Source organism: Ischnura elegans, chromosome 3 (genome assembly GCF_921293095.1).
Source record: "Ischnura elegans chromosome 3, ioIscEleg1.1, whole genome shotgun sequence".
In the NCBI taxonomy this organism is placed as follows: Eukaryota; Metazoa; Arthropoda; class Insecta; order Odonata; family Coenagrionidae; genus Ischnura; species Ischnura elegans.
The window spans coordinates 108,170,211-108,198,136 of NC_060248.1; the positions used below are offsets into that span (position 1 = coordinate 108,170,211).

The 27,926-nt window shown below is 37.8% G+C and overlaps 2 protein-coding genes across 6 annotated transcripts in view; both read left to right on the forward strand.

Moving 5' to 3' along the window:
• LOC124156337 overlaps window positions 1-7,708 on the forward strand; it is a 36,161-nt gene extending 28,453 nt beyond the window's left edge. For both annotated transcript variants that reach the window (XM_046530834.1, XM_046530835.1), the window contains exon 7: window positions 7,140-7,708. In XM_046530834.1, coding sequence (XP_046386790.1) covers window positions 7,140-7,517 — 378 coding nt within the window. In that variant the 3' untranslated portion in view covers window positions 7,518-7,708. The remainder of the gene's footprint in view (window positions 1-7,139) is intronic.
• Window positions 7,709-9,775: 2,067 nt separating this feature from the next.
• On the forward strand, window positions 9,776-26,088 carry LOC124156340. Of its 4 annotated transcripts, none has more exons than XM_046530838.1 (8): window positions 9,776-10,066; window positions 11,030-11,254; window positions 11,437-11,745; window positions 17,074-17,190; window positions 20,897-21,019; window positions 21,411-21,708; window positions 23,697-23,737; window positions 25,358-26,088. In XM_046530838.1, exons 1-8 carry the CDS (start codon window positions 9,905-9,907, stop codon window positions 25,712-25,714), a joined length of 1,632 nt encoding a protein of 543 aa, XP_046386794.1. In that variant the 5' UTR covers window positions 9,776-9,904; the 3' UTR covers window positions 25,715-26,088. The 4 variants fall into 4 exon arrangements, with proteins under 4 accessions (XP_046386794.1, XP_046386795.1, XP_046386797.1 ...); XM_046530839.1 differs by having other exon boundaries at window positions 10,045-10,066; window positions 11,013-11,254; XM_046530841.1 differs by lacking the exon at window positions 9,776-10,066 and adding an exon at window positions 10,114-10,947 and having other exon boundaries at window positions 11,013-11,254.
• The last annotated feature ends 1,838 nt before the right edge of the window (window positions 26,089-27,926 follow it).

The window sequence follows — 27,926 nt, forward strand, 5'->3', positions numbered from 1 at the left end:
TTAAAAACAGTATGGGTCCCAACACAGAACCCTGTGGGACACCACAGGTGAGTCGAATCTTTTCACTGTAGCAATTTTTGAGACGCACACATTGATCTCGATCACAAAGATAACTTTGAAACCAATCATATGCGGTTCCACGTATACCCGCTTCCCATAATCGATTCATTAGTATGTTATGATTAATGGAGTCAAAGGCTTTGGTAATGTCTACAAATAAGCCAGCAACTCTACAGTTCTTATTCAGTCCGTCGTTCAGCTCTGAACAGAATTTTAATAATGCATCCTCTGTACTCTTACCACTCATAAATCCAAATTGGTTTTTATTGAAAAAACTATGCTGATTTAGAAATTTAAGAAGTCTGACTTTAACAACTTTTTCTATTATTTTAGCAAATACAGATAATAGGGATATTGGTCTGTAATTATTTACGTTCATTTTATCACCTTTTTTAAAAATTGGTATCACTATTGCAGTTTTTAATTGTTTAGGAAATATTCCAGTATACATACTTAGATTAGCAATATGGGCAAGGACCTCCGAAATATTTGCATTTACTTCTTTTATAACTTGTGTGGAAATATTATCAACACCTTTAGATTTTTTAGACTTTAATTCCTTAATAATGCTGCTAATTTCTTTCGCATCAGTAGGAACAAAAAACAGTGAGTCAATTGAATTGGAGGTTGGGAATATTTCTTTGTATTTATTCGTATTACTTTCAAAATAATTGTTCTGGGTCAATTCTTGAATTACTTTACCATAATGTGAACTAAATTCGTTTACAATGTCCTGGCACTTAGTGACAACGATACCATTACTAGTTCTAATTTTTACACAATTCTCATTTCCTTGCTTTCCTCCCGTGAGTGAATCTAAAATGCGCCATTGAGCAGCGGTATTATTGACATTACTATCAAATAGGTCCCTGTAATACTTTTCTTTGCGCTTTTTAATATCATATTCTAATCTTTGCGTGTACGATACGTAGTACCTATTTAGCTTTTCATTTTCAGGGTGTTTCCTCATTTTTTTATACAGAAAATTTCGCCTAGAAATTCTCCCGCACAAAGCGTAAGTCATCCATGACCTCTTCATTCCTCCCGATCTGTTACTGTCTGACACGTATTCAGCTTTTTCAATGCAGCATTTCAGTTTATTTATAAATATTTCATAGGCTTCATTGACATTTTGTTGTGAATAAACATCATTCCAGTCACATCTTAGCAAACTATTATTTAGATGGTTAAAGTTTATCCGGCAATGGCTTCGATAAACTCGTTCGTATATATTAATGGGTACATTAATATTTAAAGAACATGATACAGCATGATGGTCTGTTAAACCCCAATCGTCCGCTCTTCCCTCATACTTATAGTTATCTCTACTTCTGCAAAAAATGTGATCTATACATGTACTACCCGTTTTGCTAATTCTAGTTGGTACTCGAATAAGCTGGTCCAGTCCATGACTAGCCATGAGGGTTTGATATTCAAAGGAAATATCGTTGGGTTGTAATATACATAAATTAATATCACCAATTACAATTAAATTCCTCTCACTAGAGATGGTTAATATATTCTCCAATTCACTCAAAAAATGTTCAACAGGATTAAAATTAAGTCTATATACACCAATAATGCTTATCCAAGAAGAATCATTTATCCCTACTGATATTTTAACCATATCAGCAGTTTTTAATTCACCCAGATCAATAGAAGAACACTCATAAGTATCTGCTACATATGCAATAACTCCTCCAGCCCTATAGTTATTGTTACACACATCAAAACTCCGATAGCCAGTTATTTGATACATAGATACTTCAGTGTCATTGACCCAAATTTCTGTCAAAACAATTACAGCGGGTTTTATATCGAGATTAATTAGTTGAAATACAAATTTATCAAAATTAGCTCTTAGACTTCTTATATTTTGATGCAAGACAAGGAACCTGCCACCATTAAATCCATTATCATTAACAGTACTCAGCATTTTGTTAGTAAAGATAGGTTGAAGACATACATAACTCACTCACAGAATGCTTACAGTTTCTCCAGGTCATCAGAGGATTTCAGAGTGATTACTTGATCATTCTCCTTCTTCCTCATGAGTATTGTCCCATGCCTTAGCCATAAATATTTGTATCCCTTTTCTTTCTTCGCAAGACGCGCAGCAGCGAAGAGTCTCCTCCGACCTGGACTCAGGCTCTCGTTTATGTACACCGGAGTATCGGTCGCCAAGCCCAGGTGCCGTGTGGAGAAGGTCCTTTTCACTCGCCTCTTTTGTAGAATTTCTTCTTTTGTATACCTGCGGACGAATTTGACTATGATACCTCTCGTTCCGCCTTCGTGTCCCTTCTTTCCCAATCGGTGGCATGTGTTCACCATATCGTCGGTTATTTTAACACCAAGGGCGTCCCCCACACTTTTCACGATTTCTAAGGTATTTTCATTTGGTTGCTGGGGAATGCCATGTATTTCAAGGTCATTAACGCGAGAATATTGCTCTTGGTCGTCTAACCTCTTTTCTAATTCACTCACTCGAGATTTTAAGCCAACATTTTCTTGCCTAAGTAAGTCTATTGTCGCTAAATATTCAGCAATCTGCGTTGAGTTTTCTTGAAGCACTTTAGTATTTTCATCTAATCTATTGTGCACAAACTCAATAGCCTTATTCAAGTCCAATTCCATGCGTTTCCTGTCCTCTTTAGCTTCTTCTAGAAGGTTTATAATATGAGAGATACTAGCAGTGTCCGTATCCGTCAGTGGAACTACCGACATGCTCTTACGTTTTTCCGCAGCACAGGTAGGACAACGCCAACTTTGCTTTTCAGCGCCAATATACTCGATATCCTCTTTGGACAAGTGAACACAAGTAGCGTGACACTGAGTTTGACATTCACTGCAGGTAATCCTTAGCTGGCGCTTAAGAACATTCACATTACATACACTGCAATTAGCCATTTTAAACTGCGGTTTCCACTTAATATTAGTAACTCGAGCTTCTAAATTGAGTAGGAAGTTATCCTCGTAATTGAATGCACTTATACTCTGGACGCAACTGAACACATCACTAAGGCACCTGCCTGTCTCGAGCGAAGCACCAGCCCACGTCTGTCTCGCGTGGAAGCTCAACCATGACAATTTAGCTTAAAAACGCCGCATGAATTATTAGTATCGAAAGTGGAAAATTTGATGACTGTCGAAAGTCCAGGTCTCAAGTAGTTTTGTTAATTAGGAGTAAATTCTTATTAATTTTGACACTAAATAAGACATCATATAGCCCATGAGCATTGAAAAGCTTACCCTGAAGCCTGACGAAATAAGATTTTTTCTATAAAAATTGCCAATGAAACAAGATTATTGACACATCTGCTATTATTATGATCGAATTCATCAAAATGCAAGCAAAAATTTACGTATAGTTCAGTCTCGGCTACTAAAACGTACCCGTACCAGGCGCTCAAGTATTTGAAAAATTATTTGGGATGAGTAAAAGTCTCTATGTCACTGCAGTAGATGTATCAACCTATTAAAAATATGAAAGTCCTGCCAAATCACCAGCATATACATTTGTAAAATAAAAGATGATATCTCTTAGATCACACCTCTGATCATATATGTACTTACTTTGCATGAAGTCATCACCACAAGAAATTTTAAGAGGCAGGAAAGAAAAAACCGCAGAAATATGATATAAATGTTAATGTATTTTCTTAAGTCAATCACAATAATATTTCCAATTTTCTCTTCTAACCCACATCTAATTTGGCGAAACAATTACTCTTACTCTCTTTCGAATAGAAAATTATTTAAAAGAGGAATGGCGGATACATAATAACTATCTTTAATACTTTCTCCGATGAACATCCACTATCACAACATCCACTTGCACAAAAGAAATCCACATCCACTATAGAGCTATGTGTCACTTCTGCCACAATGTCTGTCTTCTTGATGATAGGTAACAGTGAAGCAATGGATACCTTCCTCCAATCTGGGCACCTTCAATTCAACAAGAATTTTTTCCTCGTCTTCTCGTCCAAGGCCACAGATTATTTTCTGATACCACAAGGTGTGATATGAAACTCACACACCTAAAATTAATAAATAATAAAATACCGCGTAACTTTAATAGGTCACATCATTTCCAATTTTTGGCATTTCTGCATGAGAAATCAAATCCCAGCTAGCACATTATAAGTCATTGAGATAAGGTGAAAGGAAGAAATTAGGAAGGTGCTTATCAAGTAAGCTTGTTATGGGTTTCTTACGGCCAGGCCGACAAACACCCAGAGTAATGATAAAATGGATGCCAAACTTTCAGCACTTCCGTATGTGTTGTTTAGATTCCATCGTTTTTGAGCATTCATTAAGGGATTTATGTACAAAAAATAATTTTTCCATTCTTGGCACCTCTATAATATGAGTAGAAATAACTTCATACTGCCATAATTTGAAAATCATTCACATGTATGAACTGATGGCGAAACGACGGTCGTAAGAAAAACACATAATTTCACAAGAATAGCAAAGTATAATAATACATATATGCCGGAAGGAATCTCTAATATACATAATGTAGTCATCGGGTTATCAAGCCATAAATTAAAATTCATAAATGTTAAATTGTGTGGACCTTGAATAATTTTGGTTTTTCATGCACATACCACATTTTCTACATAATTGGATTTTAAATTTTTACCTACACGTTATTCTTTCAACATCTGCCGTGGTGTAGTGGTTAGAGTACAGAGCGCTGAATATATAGGTCGTGCGTTCGAGTCTCCGTGGTGTTATTTTTTTTTCTTTCCGCCGCAAGGGTAAAGTACTTGTATTATGCTTTATATCTTCACTAGCCGGTCGCTTGCAGTAATTAATTTTTTTTCTATTTACGGGAAAAATCTTTTATCAGTTGTTAAGCCCTTATCAAGACTCGCTTAATTTCACTGGTAGCCTTTAAATTCATGTCTGGATGTGCCGCGTAGCAAGTGTAGTACGCCGTTCAGCTGACTTTGGCTCTCCAACAGAAGCGACTTACGTTGCCTGAGGATATTTGACGGCATTCCTTACCTATTCTTCCCTAACATCTTACCCTTGCCTCATATAAGGCCCTTAGCTTGCGATAAGCTGCTTATCAATTTTTTCTGTAAGAAAACCATAAGAAATGGTTAACTCTCTTACTTTGTACTATCTGGGATTACTAAGCTAGTAAATAATAGTATAGCTCAATATTTTTTTATTTTAAACTATAGCATAGGATAATTTGAAATGATGAAAGCCGACGCATAACACACCGGAGTGTTATGCGTCAGCTAAGACCATAGGGCAGGCTAAGAAAGAGTATTTGATTCTATAAACTTGGCTGCTTATTCCTATATAGCTTCTCATTTAACCTCACATTTACCGAATGGAACAATACAAAAAAGACAACTAAAATGCAAGAATTTTCAAATGAATTGCTGCTAAAACATTTTAAATAGCCACCTCCAGTACTGGAGTCATGCATCAACATCCCGAAGCCACTTCTAGCATAAAGTTACATCAAAATAATTACAGCGAGAAAGGGTACATACCTTATTGTTTTTCGTAGGGGTGAAATTTTTTCTTCTTATCGCCCAAATGCACTTCTTCTTCAACTCAGGATCTTTTGGAAAGCTGAAAACTTGAACCATGTCCAGGAGTTTCCTTTACTTCCCGGCAATACACACACGAAAGGCATTTTTAACAAAAATGCCTCACAAACACGTTTCTGAAGCCCAGTGAATGAAATTGAAGAATAAGGGAAACTTCACCATTACTAGGCACTCTATTTTTCACCAACTTAACCACAAAAATACCTGAAATGTGGTGAGACGTAACGTAAACAACGCGATCTCCAAAGGCTAGCGCAGGCTTGTGACCTTCTTTGTTGGAGGATATGGCACCACCCGCAAAAGAAAATAGTCACAGACCGAATACAGTTTTATCGATGACATGCAATTTTATCGGTGCATATGGATTTTCCAGTCCTCTTGTATCTTGATGGTTCACCCTCGTATCCAGATACGTAAAATTCTTGTGCTGTATGGGATGTTCATGGACACAGAATGCTTAAAATTGTCTCCCCTACCACCTCCTGAAGTATTACAGATTCTTCCTGAAACACCCTGTCTGTTCAGCTTAGTTTTTAACAATGGTATGTGGTTATGCATAGCAACCATGTGTGGCCAATGCAGTGCATTCCATAACGACTCCATTTTTTGTGCAAAATGGAATGAGTTTTCAGTGCTTTTTTCACTGTTTTTTTTTTTAATTTTTTTCAAACTGTTACTTACTGCAATAATTTAGCAGAAATTTTTTTAATACATGCCTGAGCATCAAATCATAGTATCAACTTGCATAAATGTCTTGGTTGTTGTGTTCCTGCTCGGCAACTTGGCTGAAATATTATTTGAAAATTTTACGCATTTTTTTAAGTAATAAAAAAAATTCTATTAATGTCCTAACATGCCCTGGATGATGTCCTATTGTAATATATTTTTCATAAACAAAGAATATATTTTAAAAAGTATATAAACTTTTTCATGCAAAACTTAAAAAATGTCATGAATATGGGCTAACTATAGTATATATAAACTATAAATATATTTTGCATGGCTCAATGGCTCACTGAAAGCTAGGTGCTATTGGGCCAAGATTCGTGAAATATCTCTAGAAGGCCGAGACACCATAATTATCCCACTTCAGCTTTTGCCAAAAACTTCCATATTTTCAAGAGATGCATCTCAAGGAGACGTAGGCATCTGAAGCTTGTTTTGGGGCCGAGGTTGGTGGAAAATTAAATTTTAAAGACAGTTTCCATAACTTTCTGTTTGGAAATATCTATCCAAAAACCTTTAAAATTTTAAATGGTTTGTAACCTATGGGTGTTGCTTCATTATACCAGAGTTGCACATCTGGATTTGTATAATTGGTAATATATAAAGCAGTATTTAGGTTCTAACATTACATCCAAAAATTCAGACTTGCAAGAATTTAGAAACTCAGTTCTGATCTGCATTAGTTTATTTTATATCATTTTGGTTTATACATAGCACTTGTATTTATGTTTTTAAATAATTATTAATTTCTGTTATGTTAATGCATATTTTCAGAATCAAGAAAACAGGGAGCCGTTTGTCATGAACGATGTGTCTAGAATCCCAGAATATCAAGAACCTACCACATTTGAAGAAGGTAGAGGGAATGGACTATCTGAAGAGACTAGTACTGGTGGTAGGGCAGACACCTGGAAAAAACATGGAAAAACTGTGGAAAGTAATGAGTTACTGGACCTCCAAGGATGTTCTTTTCGAAAAGTTGATCCCCCGAAATTTGAGTGTAAAATATGCAAGCTAAGGACACCATCACGTTCTGTTCTTTTGTTCCACTTAAGGAGACATATGGCGGATTATCAATGGTGTGATTTCTGTGACTACAACTTATTGGTTGATGATCAAGAAAAACTCTCAAAAGAACTTGCTCCAGCATGACCTTGCAGCACTTTTGATGATAAGGTGGAATTTGCATCATATCTTTGAAGAAATAATTCATTACGACATATAAATTATTACAAACAAATGTAACTTGTCCCTCTGTGCAGTTATTCTGTATCTTTTTGTTGGCTATGGTAAAATGAAATGCAATTGCAATTGATCTTTGGAACAACAATCACTCCTTCAACGAATGGATGGTATTGTATTTATTCTGGAGTCAACTTATTGAGTCATTGATATGAAAGAGCATTTCTGAACTGATGATTTTGTTAGACTTAGTTTACAAAACTAAAGACTACATTTTTCTGAAAGCAAGATTATGGTTTCTTTCACCGTAAAGAATTTATAAATAAATCAAAATTATTTAATCTTTACAGGGTAATGTTACAGACAAAATTTTGGAACTACTATGGGAAAGGAGGAAGAGTTCTCGGGTTTCCAGCCGGGTCCAAGGGTTTTTCTGCACCGACGTTTCGAAGGCTAAGTCTGCCATCGTCAGGGTGAATCTAGTTTACTAGATTCAGGTAGAATAAATACTACTAAATTGAATCTAGTTTCACCCTGAAGACGATAGCAGACTTAGCCTTCGAAACGTCGGTGCAGAAAAACTCTTGGACCCAGCTGGAAACCCGAGAACTCTTCCTCCAGTCTATTCGCCAGGAAAACCTTAGATCCTTCATTACTATGGGAAATTCAATTTCACCATTCTTATCCAATGCTTCAGGTTACATATTCAAATAACCCTAAAAAAGAAATTCTCATATTTCCCTTCCATTTATTTGCATTAATGTTGATGACATTTTTGCTGTATTTGACACCTACAAATGCTCACTTAGTAGTTAGGTAGACAACCTAAATAGCCTTTTCCCTTCTATTGAGTTCACTGTAGAAACTGAAAAGAATAACTCAATTTCTTTCCTTGATCTCTCCCTAGCACGATCTGAAAAGAGGATAGCATTTGACGCTTACCCGAAACCCACTAACACAACAACTCATTTGCTCACCCAAGCCACAAATTTGCTGCCTTCCATTCCCTCATTATTAGACTTTTAAATGTACCGCTAAGTAACTCAGCATTCAATAAAGAATTACATTTCATTAAGGGTATTGCCAAACCTAATGGATTCCAAACTGCTTTAATTGACCACAGTTAAAAAAAATGTGAATTTAAACAGTTAATTAACATCTCAACCACTCACAAAAAAGACAAATCAAAAAGATACATCAAATTCCCTTTCTACCCTGTCATAACAGAAGGTCTAGACAAAACCTTCAACACAGTTAAACTCTAAAATCACGAACACTGATGATTACAAACTGAAACAACTGCTTGGCACCACCTAAGATAAGATACCTCCTCAAGAAAATTCTGGTATGTATCAGATTAACTAAATCCTAGGCCAAACACGAAGTAACATTCTCACCGGATACAAAGAACACCTCTCATACTACAAACCAGAAAAATCCAGTGTAGTACAGATTACCTGCTTGATGCCTACAGGAGCATTTTCATTCATGAAAGCAAAGAAAATAACAATGAAGGACCCATCCCAAATTCTTCCCTATACTCACTATTACACGCTGAAGTGGAGAGTGCTTCTAGGGTGTCTGATATTTACATGCTAATGCCAGACAAGAGTGCTAGTTGCTGACTGGTCCCCCACCCGCTGAGCATGGTTTGGTCTTTCTGTGGTCCAGAAACAGTGCTGGAAAGGGTACAGCCATCTTCCTGATTCATATCGTATGGCCGGCCTTTTGGTTATTTCCACCGCTTGTTTTTCTTTGGCCAGGAGGTGTCTATATCCATGCATTGTATGGTTGGATAATATCCCAAAGATCCTCTGGGCATATGAATAAAACGAGTATATGCATACGTAACGTTAATAAGTTTTTTATTACTTGAATTAGACGTAAAATTATGAGATAAGAAGAGGAAATGCGGTGCAGTCATCAAAAGGAAGAACAAGGCATCTGATTTCTTCCGAGTATGTTCTGATAATAATGGTGAGGAATAACTCAATCGCTCGTCCCTATGTTAAGTGCGGCTGCGTGGGAATGACTACTAAATATTTTAAAGGATTACCAGCCCAATTTTTAGCGTTGAAGAAATCTCTTCACTGAATGAGTGGTTTCCTCGTTTCTTTGAGGCCATTTCAAATTATTCAAATCGCGGCGCCGCAATGGTGGTATCGATAACAACTCTCGAATCCTATGAATAGTCGACTTTATTAGAATATCGACAGGAGACGCTTGATCTGGGTGCCATATTTGTACCTATTAGTACCAATGGTTTTTGCTCTGTGGTTGAACTACATTTCAAATGGTTGCAACCAACCTGCGCCTAAATAATTTACTTTACTGAAATATACGTAAATTGACTGATTATGCCAAACTGTTGGGTTAAAAATTGCTCGCTTTCTCTTTCTGATGGAGTTAAATTATTTATATTCCCGAGGAACCCCGAGAGGAGGAAGAAGTGGCTGGCGGGTTGTGGTTATTTACCTGGGGAGCCAAAGAAATTCACCAACAGTTCCCGCATATGCGAAGTAAGTTCTTGTGATGTTAAAATGTAACGTAGGTATTTCACAAGGTTTCCGAGAAATCATGTTCTTGAATGAAACAATACGATAGAAAACTGTCGTAAACTTTGGCTTCGTAATATTTTTGGGCAAATTTCTTTGAATTGTAAAAAGAATTCTTGAAGGCGATAGCATTCCATCAACGATAAAACAACTTCAAAATAAAAGGGAACTGGTTTCGCTCCCTCGCCTTGATGACAAATATTCTGAAGCCCGTTTAATCTATGATCTGACATGCACGGTATCGCCATGTAGCGAATTTCAAATTGCTTCATGTAAAGAGGTGAAGTGCTAGAAACTGTGCGACAATGCATCGAAGCCAGATGGCATTATAGCCCGTTCAAAAATAGTGCATGCATTCGTACACGCCACATTGCTGAAAAATACAGTTAAGAATTAGGCAACCTCATGTCCTGCGAAAAACAGCCTTGACGATGATTCTGTTCACACCCCATGATTTGATCAAGGACTAAGGATTTGATAATCAGTGGCAGCCACTGAAAGCAACTTTAAAGTAAAACGGTACTGTTTGCAACCAAAATGTTCTCCCATGTTGTAGTTGTCATTGGTCGTAACAAAAACAGTATTGCCACTCGCAAATGAGTTAAATCAATCGGATTTGTGGGAATTTATTCAAAATTTGGAGGATTTTAATGTATATTTCGGTACCACAAACAGTACAACGTCATCATGATGTAAATGGCACGTACTTACCGGCCGTGCAACGATAAAAATGTCGCAAACAAGAGACACCTTTAGCATGGAGTAGTTGTTTACTCCATGACCACCATGTTTTTTCGGTGATCCTGACGTCATCCCCTATTCGTGCTCAAAACCAGGCTTTCTCAGTTGAGAATTGTACTATTTAATGTGCTTGTGCTTTTTGAGAAAGCTTTTTGGAGTTATCATTTAGTCTCTTTTATAATGGAGGAGCCTGCATCTCAGGAAGAGATTCCCCGAAAAAGAAGCAGTAATATGTATTGTTTTGTGCCGATGTGCTCGAGTAACTACAAAAAGAATCCGGATAAGGCCTTTTTAAGCGTACCAGGGAATCCTGTGTTGAGAAGGAAGTGGCTGATTGCTGCTCGTAGAGATATGAAGAAGATGCCTCTGTCTTATTCATCTCATTTGCGCTGCTGTTCTGATCATTTTAACGTGAGTGCAGTTGGTTTACGTACTTATGGAATAAGCTCTGGCTATTTGGTTCGACGGTTGACATTACTGTTTCTTACATTATCGATAGTATTATATCGTGATATAAATACAATTAATCGCTTATTTTTATACCAAGCTTAGCATAAGTTTTTTTGTGGCAAACATTAGATGATTGTTTTCAGTTGAAAGAGGACGCCGAAAATTACATGAGGTGGAAGATGATGGGTGGCCAAATTCGTCTTAAGAAAGGTGTGGTGCCTCATATTTTTAAATGCCAGTCTAGACCTGTAAAAGTGCCGCTGACCGAAAGGACGGTCCTTAGAAAGAGGCTGGTTTTCGATCTATTGCAAGCCAGTAAAGCTACAGAACCTGCGAAGGAATCTGGTGTAATCTGTAGAAGTGATGGTGGAGAAGAGTTATCCAGGAAAAGCCGTGACACTCACTGCAGAAATCTACATCAGCATGACACTACGGCAGATGAAAATATCCAGGTTTGCACCCTATAAAGTTACAAAATAGTGGGAAAATCCGATAAACGAGTGCACTTGGCACATGTCCGTCAATGAAATACTAATGTACAAAATGATTGTTGACGACAAAATCTTGGGAGGATTTCAGCAGTCATGTTGTTTGCAGGAAAACTGTATGCAAGAGTATCACTGATCCTCGGGTCATTATTGCTGTAAAAAACATTCATGAGTTTAGTAATATATTTCATTAGCCCACAATTTTTTACGTTCCACTCATGTAATGCCTAATCCTTGTGTACAAAAGGTATCCATGCAACTGCTGATTGTCAATTAGTCCTTTTCATTTATCAAAGGAGGGGGAGGGTTTGATGATATGGTACAAAGTGTCCTTGAAATTTTTAGAGGGCTAGCAAAACTATTTAGGAGAGCTACTCAATGATATTTAGACAAATATGTACACTATTTGCCAGCCTTGGTGGCCATGTTTTAAATTCCTCGCCTGCCAAACTGGATGTTTGAGTGCTGCTGGGGTTTGTGGTCTCTTTCGTGGGCAATAGGGTTTGTGTTATACATTGATGTGTGTGTGAGTGTAGGAACCCTTTTATAGAAGCTGTAATTTGCTTTTTATAGGGAAGATGTGAATTAATGAAGTCTATAACATTTTTAGAGTTTACCAAAAATATTATTTCTAATGGATGAAGGGTGGAATATACTTACTCTATGGTAGAACCCACTACTAATAGTAGTAAAGAGAAATTCATTTAAAAAGTGATTTTTTGTCATTAGGTTTTAGATAAACCAGGGTCCCCTTAATATACACCGACCTTAATCAGGGGTTAACACCTCTCACCTTGGTGGGCACTCCTGATTATGGTTGGCAAGATATAAATGTTGTTTAACTCAAGTCTCTGGAATGTGAGGCTGATCCTTATATTATTTTATCAAAGTGAAAATTGCATTGTGTGAAGCAGATAAATGTGCAAATACTTGCTGGAATACTTGCAAGGCCTTATTTGCTCAAATTTCATCCTTGAATTCATGTTATCAGTGGAGAACCTTGTGTTTCAAGTTCTTATTTTGCAAACATGCTCTTGGTTGGCTGTAAGCTTAAACTTTGGGATAGTCTTGTAGGAATTCACTTTTTCTATGGCAAGTGGTGGCAGTAAATTCTTCTCAGGATTTCATCTGGAATGAGATGATTTCATCTAATGTTTTGATGAAATCCTCTCATTTGGGACTGTGTCGTTTTGTTTTTAATCATGTAAGGTGAACCTTAATTGAGGCTAACAATTGTAGCTGTGCTTGTGTAGCTTCAAGTTTGTTGTCACTGTCTTTTACCTCACAGAATGATGCTTCCATCATAGATTTTTAAGAATTATTATTGCAATTAGAAGCCGTATTAGAAATTACTTTCTGAAAAAAATGAATGGTGTCACTGGGATAAAATACTATATAAAAATAATTATTGAAAATAAACCTTTCAGTAAGCACCTACTGTGTGTACCACTCAATATAGTGATGAGAAAAATCTTGCAGCCACTTTGGCACTGAATATTCTACGATTTTATTTCAGTCAAAAATGGCTCATAAATCGAAACCTATGCACATGTTTGTAATTGTGCGGAAATAAATTTATAGCCAAAGATTTCACAAAAACTAGATTACTATTGATATACAGCCACCGGAAAGGGCAATAATAATAAGCATATTAAAAACCTCATATGCTCCTAAGGCTTATATAATTCATTTATCTAAGTATTCTACCAATTAAGGTAGATTTCCATGGAGTACTTGAAAAGAATCCTGGGATCTTCCCTCCTCATCAACCGCTTCCCTCTTCAATTCACAATAAGGCCTACTCCCTTTAATTCTATCGAAAAATCTTATTCTTTTCCTTCCTCTTTTACCTTCTACCCTCTAACACATTTTTCAACATCCCCTCCCTGCTAAGTACTCGCTCCATCCATACCTTCTCTCTCCTCCGTATCTCATCTAAAAGCTGCCTCCCCTCACCCACCATGTCCAGCACCTCATCGTTCCTCCTCGTCCACTTCACCTTCTCTATTCTTTGCCACACCCACATCTTGAATGTCTGCAGTCTTTTCTTGTTCTCCTTCCTAAGTGTTTCTGCACTGCAAAGTGCTATACTCCAGATCAGACTCTTCACCAACCTTTTCTTTAAATTCTTACATAGCAAACCTCTCAGAAGCCCCTTCCTGTTCATGAACACCTCCTTTGCTAATGCGATTCTCTTCCGGATGTCTTTACTAATTCATCCGTTTTCCTCTAACGTACTGCCTAAATAGTCGAACTGCTCAAGTTTTTCACCACCCACCTTCCCCTTAAGTTTCACATTCCTTGCTCTTGATGCTTTACAAAACCACTTTACCTTGGTCTTCTTGTGAATGATCCTCATCCCATACTCCTTGCAATGCTCGTATAATGCATCCACAAGAAGCCTGAAGCCCCCTCGCTGATTGGCTAATCATCCTGATCATCCGCTAATCTCACTGATTTGAACATCATCCCTCCCACTTTTACTCCAGCTTCTAACTCATCCCACGATTCCCTTACCATCTCCTCAGCATACACGTTAAAAAGCTGCGGCGATATGAGGACAGCCTGGCCTCACTCCTCGGCCCATACTTGCCCAACCAGATTCACCGTCTGCTACCCTCACTTGTGCAGTCTGGGCCATATACAGATTACGAATCAGTCGCCTATCCCTCCAATCTACACCAATTTTCTTGAGAATATCCATTAGCTTTACCCAGTTCACTCTATCAAATGCTTTTTCAAAATCCACAAAACAGGCATACACGTCCTGGTTAAATTCTAGGTTCCTCTCCACCAGGCACCTCATTATCACTATTGCGTCACGAGTTGACTTCCCTTTTTTAAAACCAAACTGATCATCGCCCAGATACTCGCCTTCACCTTCATTCGTCTGTTCAATATTCTTGGTACCACTTTCACTGCGTGCGAAATTAGGCTAATCGTCCTATAATCTCCGCATTCAAGAGCTTTCTTCTTTTTCGGTAGCAGGATTAGAGCTTTCATCACAAAATCCTGTGGCCAATATCCCTCCTCATAGATCCTGCATACTAGCTCGAAAAACCTTTTCTTACTATCCCTTCCTAGATTCTTCAGCAGCTCACATGGGATATTGTTTCCAACGCCCATTGCTTTCCTAGCTTTCATATCATGAAGGGCTCTCTCGATTTCCGCATCTAAGATCCCTGGACCCAGATTATCCTCCTCCACTTCACTTTTCTCTAAAGTCAATCTCTCTGGCCTGTTCCTTCCTTCATACAGGTCCTCCACGTATTCCTTCCATCTACTCTGTACCTCTTCTCTCTCGGTTAGCATCCTTCCATCTTTAGTCTTAATTTTTGAAATGGCTTGCCCTCTTCTGCCACCCGAGAGAGGCTTAATCTTAGCATACAACACGCTTACCTCTCCTCCTTCTGAAACTTTTCCATTTCCTCACAGTCTTTTTCACCAAGCCTCCCTTGCTCTCTTAGTTTCACGCCATAATCGATTATTAATTTGTCTATACATTCTTTTGCCCTGTTCTGTGTCCACTTCCTTCCATTTCCTCCTCTCCTCCATTTCTCTTATCATGTTCTCCTTTATCCATGGCTTCTTTATCCTTCTTCTGTCAACGTAGCTAATGGACTTCTCAGCCGCATTGGCTATTTCAGTTTTAATATTTTCCCATCTTTCCTCAACAGTGTTTGTAGTTTCAATCTCCTGGGTGCCATTTTCAACAAGTTTCTGATATTCTCTCCTTATACTCCCTTTCAGAGCTTCTACATTCCATTTCTTCACCTTCCTAACTTTAATAAGCCTTTTAATCCTATGTCGCATTTCATAAGTACTAGGTTGTGGTCTGAATCCGCTGCAGGGAAGCTGCGCAAGTTTTTCACGCTATTCCTAAACCTCTGCCTTACCATGATGTAGTCTATCCCAATATCTCCTGGACTTCTCCGTGTGTACCTTGCCCTTTGTTATCATTTAACCCATTGTTAGTAATGAATAACTTGTTTCTCCTGCAAAATTCTGCTGCTTTCTCACCCGTTGTTCCAAATTCCTAATCCAAATTCTCCCACTTCGTTTCCATCCCTCTCTTCCCGGACTGAAGCGTTCCAGTCCCCCATCACCACTAGATTTTTCTTAGCTGGTATTTCTCTAATTTCTTCCGCAAGCTGTCCATACACCTCGTCTACTGCTTCTTCCCTGTGATTGCTAGTGGGCATGTAAACTTGAACCTCCACTAGGTTGGTGGGTCGTGCCTCAATTTCTACCGCAGGAATTCTATCCTTTACCTGATCTATACCTATTATACCTACCATATGCTTACCCATCTTCCCATTTAATACTAAGGCTACCCCCTCGTTGACTTTCCTCCCCACCACTATATATGTATATGTAACCCTGTACCCGTCACTCCAGTAGTCCCCACTGTCCTTCCACCTAATTTTGGATAGACCCAAGATATCTATCCTCCCTTTCAGCATTTCCCTTTTTATATTTTCTTGTTTACCCACCCTCATCATTGTCCTCACATTCCACGTCCATACATTCATCGAATCCTTCTTCTTCTCCATCCTCTTGGTCTTCTTATCCTCCTTCTTGGATGCTGCCGTTGATGCTGAAACAGATGATTTCGCATGATACGGACCCCGAGGACCTTGCCGACCTCGCTGCCACCTACAACACGCGCTCCTAAGGGCTGGGTCCCATGATTCCATCCAAAGCTAGTTCGATCAAACTCAATGTTTTCAGGGAAGAGATAGTTGGCAGGGTTTTCCACTTCCATTCCAACAGTGTTTTTTACGTGACACCATCTCGTGGAGTACCTTTAGTCTGACTCCTACCCTTCGACCTATCTGGCATGGGTGACCTACCGGGAATAATTTAGATTTAATCCTGCCAGCTCAGCTCTAGGGGTCATAGGAAAGTGTAAGCCTTTCCACCTCGATTAGGTTGTAGCCCAGGGGAAAGGAGAGAATCCATATAAGAGTTAATTTGTTCATGGAGTAATTTGTTTAAGGGATATTATAAAACAATCCCTGATATGAATTACTCCACTAGCACATTTTAATCCTTGTATGGATTCAAGGTTTGTGTCAAATATGTGGGGGCAAAATGTGTTCAGTCCCTTGCCACCCACGCCTGACTTTTCTAAGTTAGTATGTGTGTGTGTGTGTGTGGAGATCGGCTTCTTATGCTGGTGCAGTGGTGTCATGGTGCCGTAATGCCGCAACACTTTCTATTTTTGTTATTCTTCATAAAAGGTGTTGTGAATGCTAGTATTCATTCCTTTTTATCATTTTTCTTTTATAGAATCATTTTGACAAAAATCAATGGGAGCCACATCGTGAAGATGGGAAGAGAAAGTTGAAACCCAACGCTGTTCCGACTCGATTTTCATCGGTGAAAACACCTAGAAAGGGTATGAAAGTAAGTATATGTATTTTCCCTGAACACATGTGTTTATCTTCCACAGTATTACTGCATTTTAAAATCAGTATTTGAGGAAGAATTGGATAGTATTTTTATTTTTACCTGATTCATTACCAAAATTTGCATTTGTCCCCACACAAAAATCATGAAAAATGGCAGTATTTGGCAAAGCAAAGGAGTATTTTGCTTTGGAAATTGTGTAAATTGGAATTCACATTCTGGGAAATATTTCCTTGTATGTATAAGTGTTTTTTTTACTTCTTGGTGAAATTATGTTTGGATAGGATAATTTACCCTGCTTTCATTTTCATCCATTTTAATTAGTCTGCTATTGTTTTCCCTCTTCAAAAACAACATTGGGAATGTCATACCCAGTCAGCAATTTATAAGTCATTGAGATTAGGTGAAAGGAAGAAATAAGGAAGGCGCTCATAATTAAGCTTGTTGGCCTTTGGATGAAAGCTTCTCGGGTTTCCAACCGGGTCAGGGTCATTATTCACAAGAGTGCCAATTATTGAGACCCTGGCTTTGCTGGGAAGAATATTGGACCGCAAAACAGTGGAGCTCTTCCGCCACGTTCTAACTTCCAGCTACTTCCTATACAACGGAGACTTCTACGAGCAAACAGATGGAGTGGCTATGCGTTCGCCTCTATCGCCTGTCATTGCTAATTTCTTTATGGAAGACTTCGAAGAACGCGCCCTCAACTCGGCTCCACTGCGCCCGAAGTGCTTCTTCAGGTATGTCGACGATACATTCATCATTTGGCCCCACGGATTGGGTACTCTGCACTCATTCGTCGACCACATGAATAGCCGTCACCCCAACATACGTTTCACCATGGAGACTGAAACGAACGGAGAGTTACCCTTTCTGGACATCCTCATCCGCCGCAGGGGAGATGGTACCCTGGGGCACAAGGTATATCGGAAGCCCACTCATACCGATCTATACCTAAATGGGAAAAGTCACCATCATCCATCACAGAAGAACGCGGTCCTATCCTCATTAATTCATAGGGCCAAAAAGATCTCTGACGAGGATAATTTACAAGGAGAATTGAAACGTCTAAAGAAGACCTTCATAGACAACGGATACAGCCACTTCCAAGTCCATAGGGCCCTTAAAAGGGCCTTTAGACAAGACAAAGGAGAAAAACCAAACGAAGAACGGCCTCCAGCATCAAAAGCCATCCTGCCATACGTCTCCACGGTCTCGGGGAAGATAGCAAGGATTCTTGCTAAACACAATATTCGCAGCATTCACCTTCCTCCTGGCAAACTCCGGGATCAGTTAGTCCGAGCCAAGGACCCTATTGGTCTCAAGACAGCCGGCATTTACCGCATTCCATGCGAATGCGGTAAAGTGTATATTGGAGAGACGGAGAGGACCATTGAGACGAGGGTGAAGGAGCATCGACGCCACCTCCGACTCGGACAACTTGAAAAATCGGCCATTGCTGAACACTGTGTCCAGGAAAATCATAATATCCACTGGGAAGAAACTGCCCTACTTGGAAGAACAAGAGGCTATTGGGACCGTATAACTAAAGAAGCCGTAGAGATCCGTCTTCACCCCAAAAACATCAATAGAGATCGAGGACTGCAGCTAAGTAGCGCTTGGAACCTGGCATTAAATAGGACGAGGAAGGAGGAAAAATCCCGGACCAATCAGAGACCACCTAGGTGAAGGAGGAGGGTATAAATATCGAAACACCGCGACATCGGCATCATCAGCCCTGAGGATGTTTGGAAAGTCTCCCAACGAAACGTCGGCCTACACCATGCAGACCCTGACCCGGTTGGAAACCCGAGAAGCTTTCATCCACGCTATTCACCGGGAAAAGCTCAGATTTTTCATTGTTGGCCTTTTCTTATGGACCGTTTCTTACGGCCGGGCCGACAAACATCAATAGTAATGACTAAAAGTGGAGGCCAAACTTTCAGCACTTCCATAGTATGTTGTTATTATTCCATCGTTTTAAAGTATTCATGAAGACATTTATGTATGAGAATAATGTTTTTATTCTTGGCGATTCTAAATTATGAGGAGAAATAGCATCATATGGCCATAATTTGAAAATCAAACACATTTATGAAATGATATCAAAACCATGGTCGTAAGAAAAACAGATAATTTCACATGAATAGCGACGTAGAATATAAAAATGCGCGAAAGAATTCTGTAGATAAAATGTTAGATTGTGTGAAACTTGAATAATTTCAGTTTGTTTCTTGCACTCAGCAGCTAAGTTTTTCTATAAAATTGGGTTTTAGAACTGGTACATACACCTCTTCTCCTAGTACTGGTACACACTGGTGCACAACTGGTACACACTGGTGCACAACTGGTACACACACACAGGTGCTGCGATGTAATAATGGTTAACATACAAAGTTGCTGATCTGGAGGTCACGCGTTCGATTCTCTCGGATGTTATTTTTTTTTCTTTTCGCCACAAGAAAAAGTATGTTTATTATGCTTTCTATCTTCACCAGTCAGTCGCTTGCAGTTGTTAAACTTTTTCTATTTACGGAGAAATCTGTTATCAGTTGTTCAGCTCTAATAAAGACTCACTGAATTTCTCTAGTGGGCTTTTTTTTCATGTTGCGATGAGCAGCGTAGCATGTGTAGTATGTTGTTTTGCCGCCTTTGGCACTCCAACAGAAGTGACTTATGTTAATCTGAGGATATTTTATGGCATTCCTTACCTATTCTTCCCTAAAAACTTATCCTTCCCTTACATAAGTCCTTTAGCTTATGATAAGCTGCTTATAATTTTTTTCCATTAGAAAATCATAAGAAACAGTGAACTCTCTTACTTAGTGCTATATGGGTAAAGTATAAATGAGGTTAATGTAATAGTTGATTGAAGAAGAGAGTGATTTTTAATTAAAGTTTTTAATTGTTAGAATGGTATGGAGCGAAGCATTTTTCTCTTTACTTCTTTGAAAAAGAAGTTTATTCCTCCACATACTGAATTTTTTCCCTTTGTATTTGTGTATGCTATTAGTTCCAGATGGCCAGGAAGGCAAAGTAGGCTGTTATCTATGGACCTCTAATGGTTTTAATGCAACTCTGCCTTCCTGAGGTGATCATTGCTGGTAATGACTCTTGCACTTGGTACATAGTGGTCAAAATAGGCATAAAATAATCTACTACAGAATATACTTAAATGCTTTTGATTATTCCCGTTGTGTTTGGTTGCTTTTGAAAACATTAACACTGTATCTTAGCAAATTCATACATACTGGAGTAATCTACGGCTCTCAAATGCAATACTGAAATATGGTAATTCCAAATGACATTCAAGGTGTTACCGGTTCGACCATGATCATGCCTCAGCATTTAGATTATGTACTGCAGTAGAAGTCTTAATCATGAGTTTGAACTTAAAGGGTCTGTAACTCTACGAAAATTACATGTATGTATTAAATATAGCTTCAATTTTAAATGTATTTCAATGGAAAAAATGCATGACATAGAGTGATTCGTTTTACTATCCTTAATTACTATTACTTCTTAGATTTTGCATCACTGTGTGGCTCTGAAGAGATTATTGGATGTTATTGAATGACTTTGAAATTATTTACTTAGAAAAGAGGGCAGAGTTTGTTAGAATTTGGTTGTATTTTGAGGTTATTCACCTATTTAAATACTTGATCATTTGACTCAATCAATTTCATCTGATTTGTTTGTATAGAAACAAAAATGCAGCAAACATAATGAAGATGAAGAAGTTATTGAATATATTGAATCACTGGAAGCCAAGAAGAAATTTCCTCGTTGTGTTGTCTGCAGTCGTCGCCTGAGGGAGAGTAAAAAGGTGTGTTGACATTAGATTACACTGGTTGATGAGACCATGCAATCACTAGCTTGGAAATATTATAAGTAACTTAGGATGTAAGAGAGAACTAAGTATAGAAATTTAATTTTTTAAAGCTTTATAAACTTGAACCACAAATTGCATTCTAATGAAAATCTTTGATGTTCAAGCTTGAATGAAATGATTTTGATTTTCCATGTCTCATGAGTCATTTCTGCAATTTTATTTTTAAATACATACATATTACCATTCATGGTTAAATAAAAACACAGTGATTTTATTTACATATTACCATAATTTCTTGATGGGGTGATTTCAAATTGTTGATCATGATGTTATACTGGTATTGGTGAGTACATTTTATATTTATTTGGATCTTTTTTCTTGATAGGAATTCCTCAGCACTCAGACGTCCACTTCTGGCCTATCCTTGCACCAGTGCCTAATTGGAATTTCTGATGGTAAATCAACTAACATCAAGGATTGTTCTGCAAGTGACATGGTGTGTTTTTACTGTGCTCATTTAATCAACTATGCTGATGCATTGGAAGCAGAATTAGTGAAGTTGAAGAATGCAATCAATGGGTGTCTGGAAATCCAAAATATGAATGAAGAAGATCAGGAGATGCTGAAACCTGAGTTTGATTCACATACTGCAATTTTGGATGAGTACTGTGACAGAGTTGTGGGTGAGACTTCTCATTTTTATTCAAAGTAGTATATCATTACATCCCCTTAGTTGGAATCATCCCGTCTTCTCAAATATGAAAGAATGAAGTTCAAACGGTTGTTATTCTTGAAAAATAGACACTCCTAAATCTGTTATGAGTTCATTCTCAATTATGAAGATATGTATCTTGCTTTTGTCTGCTGTTGTTTTTCTTCTTGTCAGTGCAGTTTCAGTAGCTTTATAATCAAAATTTCATTTTAAGCAGTCGTTCATAGTCTTTCTCCAAAACATTTTGTCAACATTCATTAGAATTTATCAATAATCTAGGATTGGTTTAATGGGAGGACAGCTCTCCATTTCTATCCGTCTAGGAAATGTCTTTCTCTTTACATCTTCCATCACCTGTTCCATTCGTCTCATCCATGGTTTTACTTCGCCTTTCTTCCCTTCTACATGTCCTCTAAAGATTGAAGTCATCAGATTATTGTGCGTTAATCTGTGTATAAAGTTGTCCCCTCTTCTTTTTGATGTTTTTGTCAACTATATTAGTATTAATTCTGTCAATATGTATTTTCTGTGCATTACCTCATTTCACAAAGCTATAAGAAGGGAGTCTTAATCCTAGTCTTGCAATATGTCGCGTATTTTGACGAAAAAATGATAGTAATTTTGATGTCTGGACGATAAATAATCACAGGATTCAGATCTTTCAAAATTGAACCTCAAGTCAAGGAAATTTGAGACTGCATTTCATCTGACTGAGTCCAGTGTCAACAATGCATGCTTTATCAGATCTTCACTTATGACTTTTTGGCAGCTATAAAATAGCTCTGCAGAAGTTCAGGTATTCGTAACACCCAGCATGATTTACTTGATGTAAGCAAGTCAAGGTGAAACCCAATTCTTGTGAACATGCCTTCAAAAACTAGTCTGTTAGTTTTGTAATTATTATTATTTTTATCAAGGCATACATTTTTTGCGAGTCATTTATTTATTGAAAATTTTCTATATGAGGATTTAAAATTCAGAAATATTTCTAGTCCTGGCTTCCCCATTCAGATTCTGAGCTTTTCTCTTTTAACCATTCCAAAGGATTTCCTTTAAAAAGGCTCCCATGGAAGGAGTTCTATGCTAAAATAATTGTCACAATTGAAAAATAAACCCAGAAAAGTCCACAACTCTGTTGTGACGTTACTACTTGCAGGATTATAGAAGACTTTGCATTCTTCTTTGCTAATAAAAGTATAGTGTTATGATTTTCTGCTAAGTGAGTCAATTAGCTCCAATAGGAAAATACATATATCAGTGCTACTATTTCCTAATTAAACATATGTTTTGGTGATGATAATAATAATAATAATAGTTGCTTTTATTAGGGCGAGGTAGAGACTAATAGCCCTCTTCCAACTAACCCCACATTAGCGTCAACGCAAACATATTTCAAATGGTAAATAAACGTTTACAATACAAAAATATACAATATACACTATTAGTTGAATGTCAAACAAGGTAAACACACACATGTGGAAATTTTGCATAAAAAAGATTTTTGTTTGTGGGAAAAAACGTGAGGATGAGTGAGTAGTATCTTTCAGCAAAAAAACCCATTGCAGGAAAACACCCACATAAGAAGGGGGTGTGAAAAACCTGCAAAAACCTACCGAGTTAAAACGAATGTCATATTACATGCAAAATACAGCATAGTCAATGAGGTAAATAGTATACACAAATACTACACATGCAATTAAGACAAATATAACATATATATACTTAAACAGTGATACGTATCACTTGCTCGTGGGCACTGCTCAGTGTCGTGTTTATTAACCAGCTAGTTGTGAAGTGAAAAGTGTTTTGTGTAGCCTCCTCTTAAAAGATGCCAATGATGATGAGTTCCTGGTTGAAAGGTTAAGATTATTCCATTTCCTGCATGCAGTAACCGTAGATGATAGTGATAAGTAGTTGAAAAAGTATAGTTAATATCATTTTGCCTTCACTTTATCTCAGGCCCTGGCTCTGCTGCTGAAAGAGAGGATGTGGTGGATGAGGTAAGCTTTTTTCGTGAATTTAAGTAAATTTTCTGTTCAGTCTTAATCTTCGGCATTCCAATCTTGCCTCACTGTAGGCCTCCAAATATTTGGACCAAAAACACCACTGATATGATAATTGTGCTGATCACCCTAATTTTGCGGTCACTCTTCTCTTCTCTATCAAGAGTCGCAATTATATTATGTGATATATTTTCAATTATATATACTGTGTTACAATCCCATTTTAGAAACCCAATATTGTGGCAGCCTAGGGTTAACCAGTGTTCATAATCCCTGGAAAATCACGTGCTATATCGGGCATTCATTATATACAGAGGTGAAGGATGGAACCCCTCAATTTCCATATTTTCCTTTAATTACAGCTTTTATTTCATATTAATGCCATTTTACATTGAACAAGATCTACATTCATTTGCATTGACACATTGCGTTCGGATGGCGAGAATTCTCGTCATTTTTTTCCGAACGTTCCGGACGGATGACGAAGATTCTCCTCATTTAGGCACGTCAACCTAAACAATTTTAAAGCGTACAATACGTATTCGTTAGTACGTTTTCAGTTGTTGTTCGTTATTCATAATGAATTGATGCATCATAACATTTGATTGGGTAAAGTTATATGTTAAACATTAGCTTTTTAACCATGGTTAAACCAAAGGCATATTTCCAATCTCAACACCTCCACCCAGAATCGGCGTTCCTAGGAATTTAAATACCCCGGTACGCAATGTGTTAAATTAAATATTTGTGTATAATTTTTCAAACAAAATATCGCAAAATAATAATTGGTACTCTTTTTCAAAATAACATGCATTCTTTCCTGCATATTGCACAATGTGTAGTGATGAGATCACAAATCTATTATTGATCGGGATTGACATGATGCGTGAAATCACTGTGCGATGGCAGAAGCTATACTCTGGACACCACTCTAAGCAGTCCCATTGGACAAGAGGCAGTTGTAAAGGGATGTGGTTCTGTGAGCATGTGGCACAATCACACACTGTGAGTCTCAGAAATAACAAAGCCTCTCGTAAAGGCGAGTAATGTGTGATCCTGCCATCACCCATTTTGCAGTCATAGATGTGAAGTTCTTGGATGCAAGCAGTTTAAGCTAATGCAGCCTGAGTGTACACTTGACTCTGTCTCTGATGTAAGTTTTAGCAGCGTTCAGGTTTGCAGTGGGGTAGACCTCCGGGTTCCGTACACGTTGTCATTTTGATGACGGCGTTTCACCTACTGTGCTGTAGGCATCCTCAGGCCTGACTGAAGCCTCTTTGAGGCATCCACAAAAGCTATGCTGGCCCTAATGTTGCAAATCTTTGGTAAAGATGTGGTAGAAGACAATCCGTCATTCAGTTGAGTTGTCCCAAATGATTTAATCAGTATCAGAGTTATTTATTGACTGGCACCATTAAAATTGGTGACCCCCATATACTTTTCAGTTAACAATTTATGCACTGCTCTAGAGAGATCTCAACATACCTCATAATACCAAGTATATTGGTATATTATTCTGTATTTACTCAATATTGGTAGTTTTAATCTTTAAAAATTTACTTGAAGTAACCATTGAGGGAGAATGTACTGAGAAAATAATTACTTCTGTTGTTTCAGGATCAAGGAAGTGGTTTATCAGAGATTGTTATAGAAAATGTAACTAGTATCCCTGAAAAATTGAATACAATTCAGCAGGAAGACAAGGAGAAAAGTATATCAGAAGGTACAAAGAACAAAAGTGAATTGGTCAGCAGTGAAGTTGAGGGAGATATTTCTAATCCTGAAGAAATAGTGCCTCCTGAAACCCTCCCTGAATTTATGTGCCAAATATGCAAACTAAAGACATCATCACGCTCAGTTCTTTTATTCCATTTGAGAAGACACATGGCCCATAATAAGTGGTGTGACTTCTGTGACGGAACCTTCTGTAATGAAGTAAAAGAATACAAACCTTGGAAATGTGACCCTACGTGATGATGAATGATGATTAAGGTGAAATCCTCTCCTCATCATTAGATAATACATAACTTGTTACATATCTGATATTTTCCACGAAAATATGGTTGCAACATGTCATACCTGCAGTCCATGCATACATTTCAGTCATTTGTTCTACCATTGCATGATAATCGTGTTTTTCTCTTGACCAGTGATCCTATTTAGCATTGGTGCGGACATATTTTATCTGAATATGAGAAAGTTGAGTTGTTGAAATCTTTGTATGAAAGCTATGACTATTGAATTACTGTCATTAATTGCAGTTTTTTTTATTGATGCTTGTATGTAATATGTGATTTTTTAATATCATTTGTTCATTCAGCAACTTATCAATAAAAATTTACTTAGTACATAATAGTGTTTTATGGACAAAATATTGTCCTAATCTTGTAATGGAAGACGAACAGAAATTTCTGTTTTCCAATATACTCCTTAAGAGTAGTCTTCATTTGTCAATGAAATAATTTAGGTGTTTTAGAGATGTAGTTTAGGACCTGGGGTGATGCTCATAGTGCTTCTCTGTGTATACATTCTCTCTCCATCTATACGCATTGAAAAACATGAAAAAGTTAATTATATGTAACTATGCTGAAAGTGGGACTCGGGATGGACTACTGGATGTAATATTCTCCTTTGGCAAAGCTGGTTCATGTCAGGCTCATAGGGAATACACGATGGGAAAAATGATACCACATGTTCATGGCTAGAGGTGCTCAGCATATGCATGGATCCTAATTGGTTGTTTGCAGAGGTCTCAAGCCCACTATGAACTATTTTCAGAGGCAAGATTAATGGTGAAGAAAATGGTGAAATTTCATCTAATTAATCTATGGATTACGGTTTATAATATAGCCATAGAAATCCTGGATTGAAGTGCATACCTGTATATGATGTTGAACAATAGGGTAGTTTCATATTATTTTTTTGACTAAATCGAGAGAAAGAAATATTACTTCTGGAGTATGCATTTCACGCTCTTAGATTTTTAAATGACGGTATCTATTTTTTACGAGTTAAGGAAAAGTGAAAATTTTCAAGTGAGCGAAAACAGACGCCTAAGTATGAATGCTGGGAAAACCCCTCATGACATCATTCTGGTTCCTGCTGTAGCCGTATTAGGTGACTTTGGGGCGAGGCTTTAAGCACCGCTACGATGCAGGCTGCTAGCGGGTAGCGAAGTACTCAGCTAGCAGGTAGCGCTTGGCTCAAATAAGGATTATTATTACCCTATCAAACAAAGGAAACTTTCTGACCTTAGGCAATTTTAATAGGTGATTAATAAGAGATGTTTCCGTGAGCTCTGTCCCTTATGCATGCATTGGTAATCTCAGATGATGTAAAACTCCCAAATACTCGTATAGCATCTGGGTCCCTGTGACGTCATGTGGAGTGACATTGCATGGGCGCCAATCTGGCCTTTTTCAAATGAGGGAAAATTGACCATTAACATTTGTCTAAACTGGGATTTCTAAAACCAAATAATTTGCATATTATGAATACACTAATGGTAGGTAATGAATCGCAATCAATGCCTTTAGTTTTCTTTGATGAAGGAAACTACCCTATTGTTCTCTCAAATTTCCGTCAGTGTCGTATAGATATCAATTGCAAACATTTCCATGGCTACCTATCAGTATGACCTGCTGCCCTGTTGGTCAATTATGTAAGTATCAAAGGCATCAATTCTATTGTTGTAACACCGCCATGTCAAATAAATTGAAGATTGACTTTAGAAATTGTCTTAATGAGTTAGGAAATTATCAGGGCATGCATCCAGAATCCCATATAAGTTTATCAGGAATAGGTGATGAGACGTATGGATTTTGCCGTACTTACCCTGATTATGTGTTAATACACAAGTCTTAGACCAGCTTATTAGTCATTGAGTCTGGATTTCTGCCTTACAAAGCATAATGTGCTAAATGCTGAAATACTGTTAGGTGTGGTGTTTTGCAAAAATAGGGAAACCCTTGGGGATCGACTGATGTTCTTCAACTGGTGTACCACCCAAGTCATTGTTAAAGGCTCTTTTCAGGGCCCTATGTAGAGATCTGGAAGTGGTTGCATCCATTTTTTCTGAGTCTTTTTGTGACATTCTAATTGAACCAAGGAGAATATGCTTGTCCGAAATGGCATTGGCCCCATGAATCAGTGACAATAGGACAGCATTCTTTAGGGAGTGGCTCCT

Bases quoted from the DNA above. Each gene is read 5' to 3' on its own strand.
- LOC124156340 (XM_046530838.1), top strand. From the start codon at position 9,905: ATGCCAAACTGTTGGGTTAAAAATTGCTCGCTTTCTCTTTCTGATGGA. The intron at 11,255-11,436 runs GTGAGTGCAGTT...GATTGTTTTCAG, and splicing joins GCTGTTCTGATCATTTTAAC to TTGAAAGAGGACGCCGAAAA. The intron at 21,020-21,410 runs GTGTGTTGACAT...TTTTCTTGATAG, and splicing joins GCCTGAGGGAGAGTAAAAAG to GAATTCCTCAGCACTCAGAC.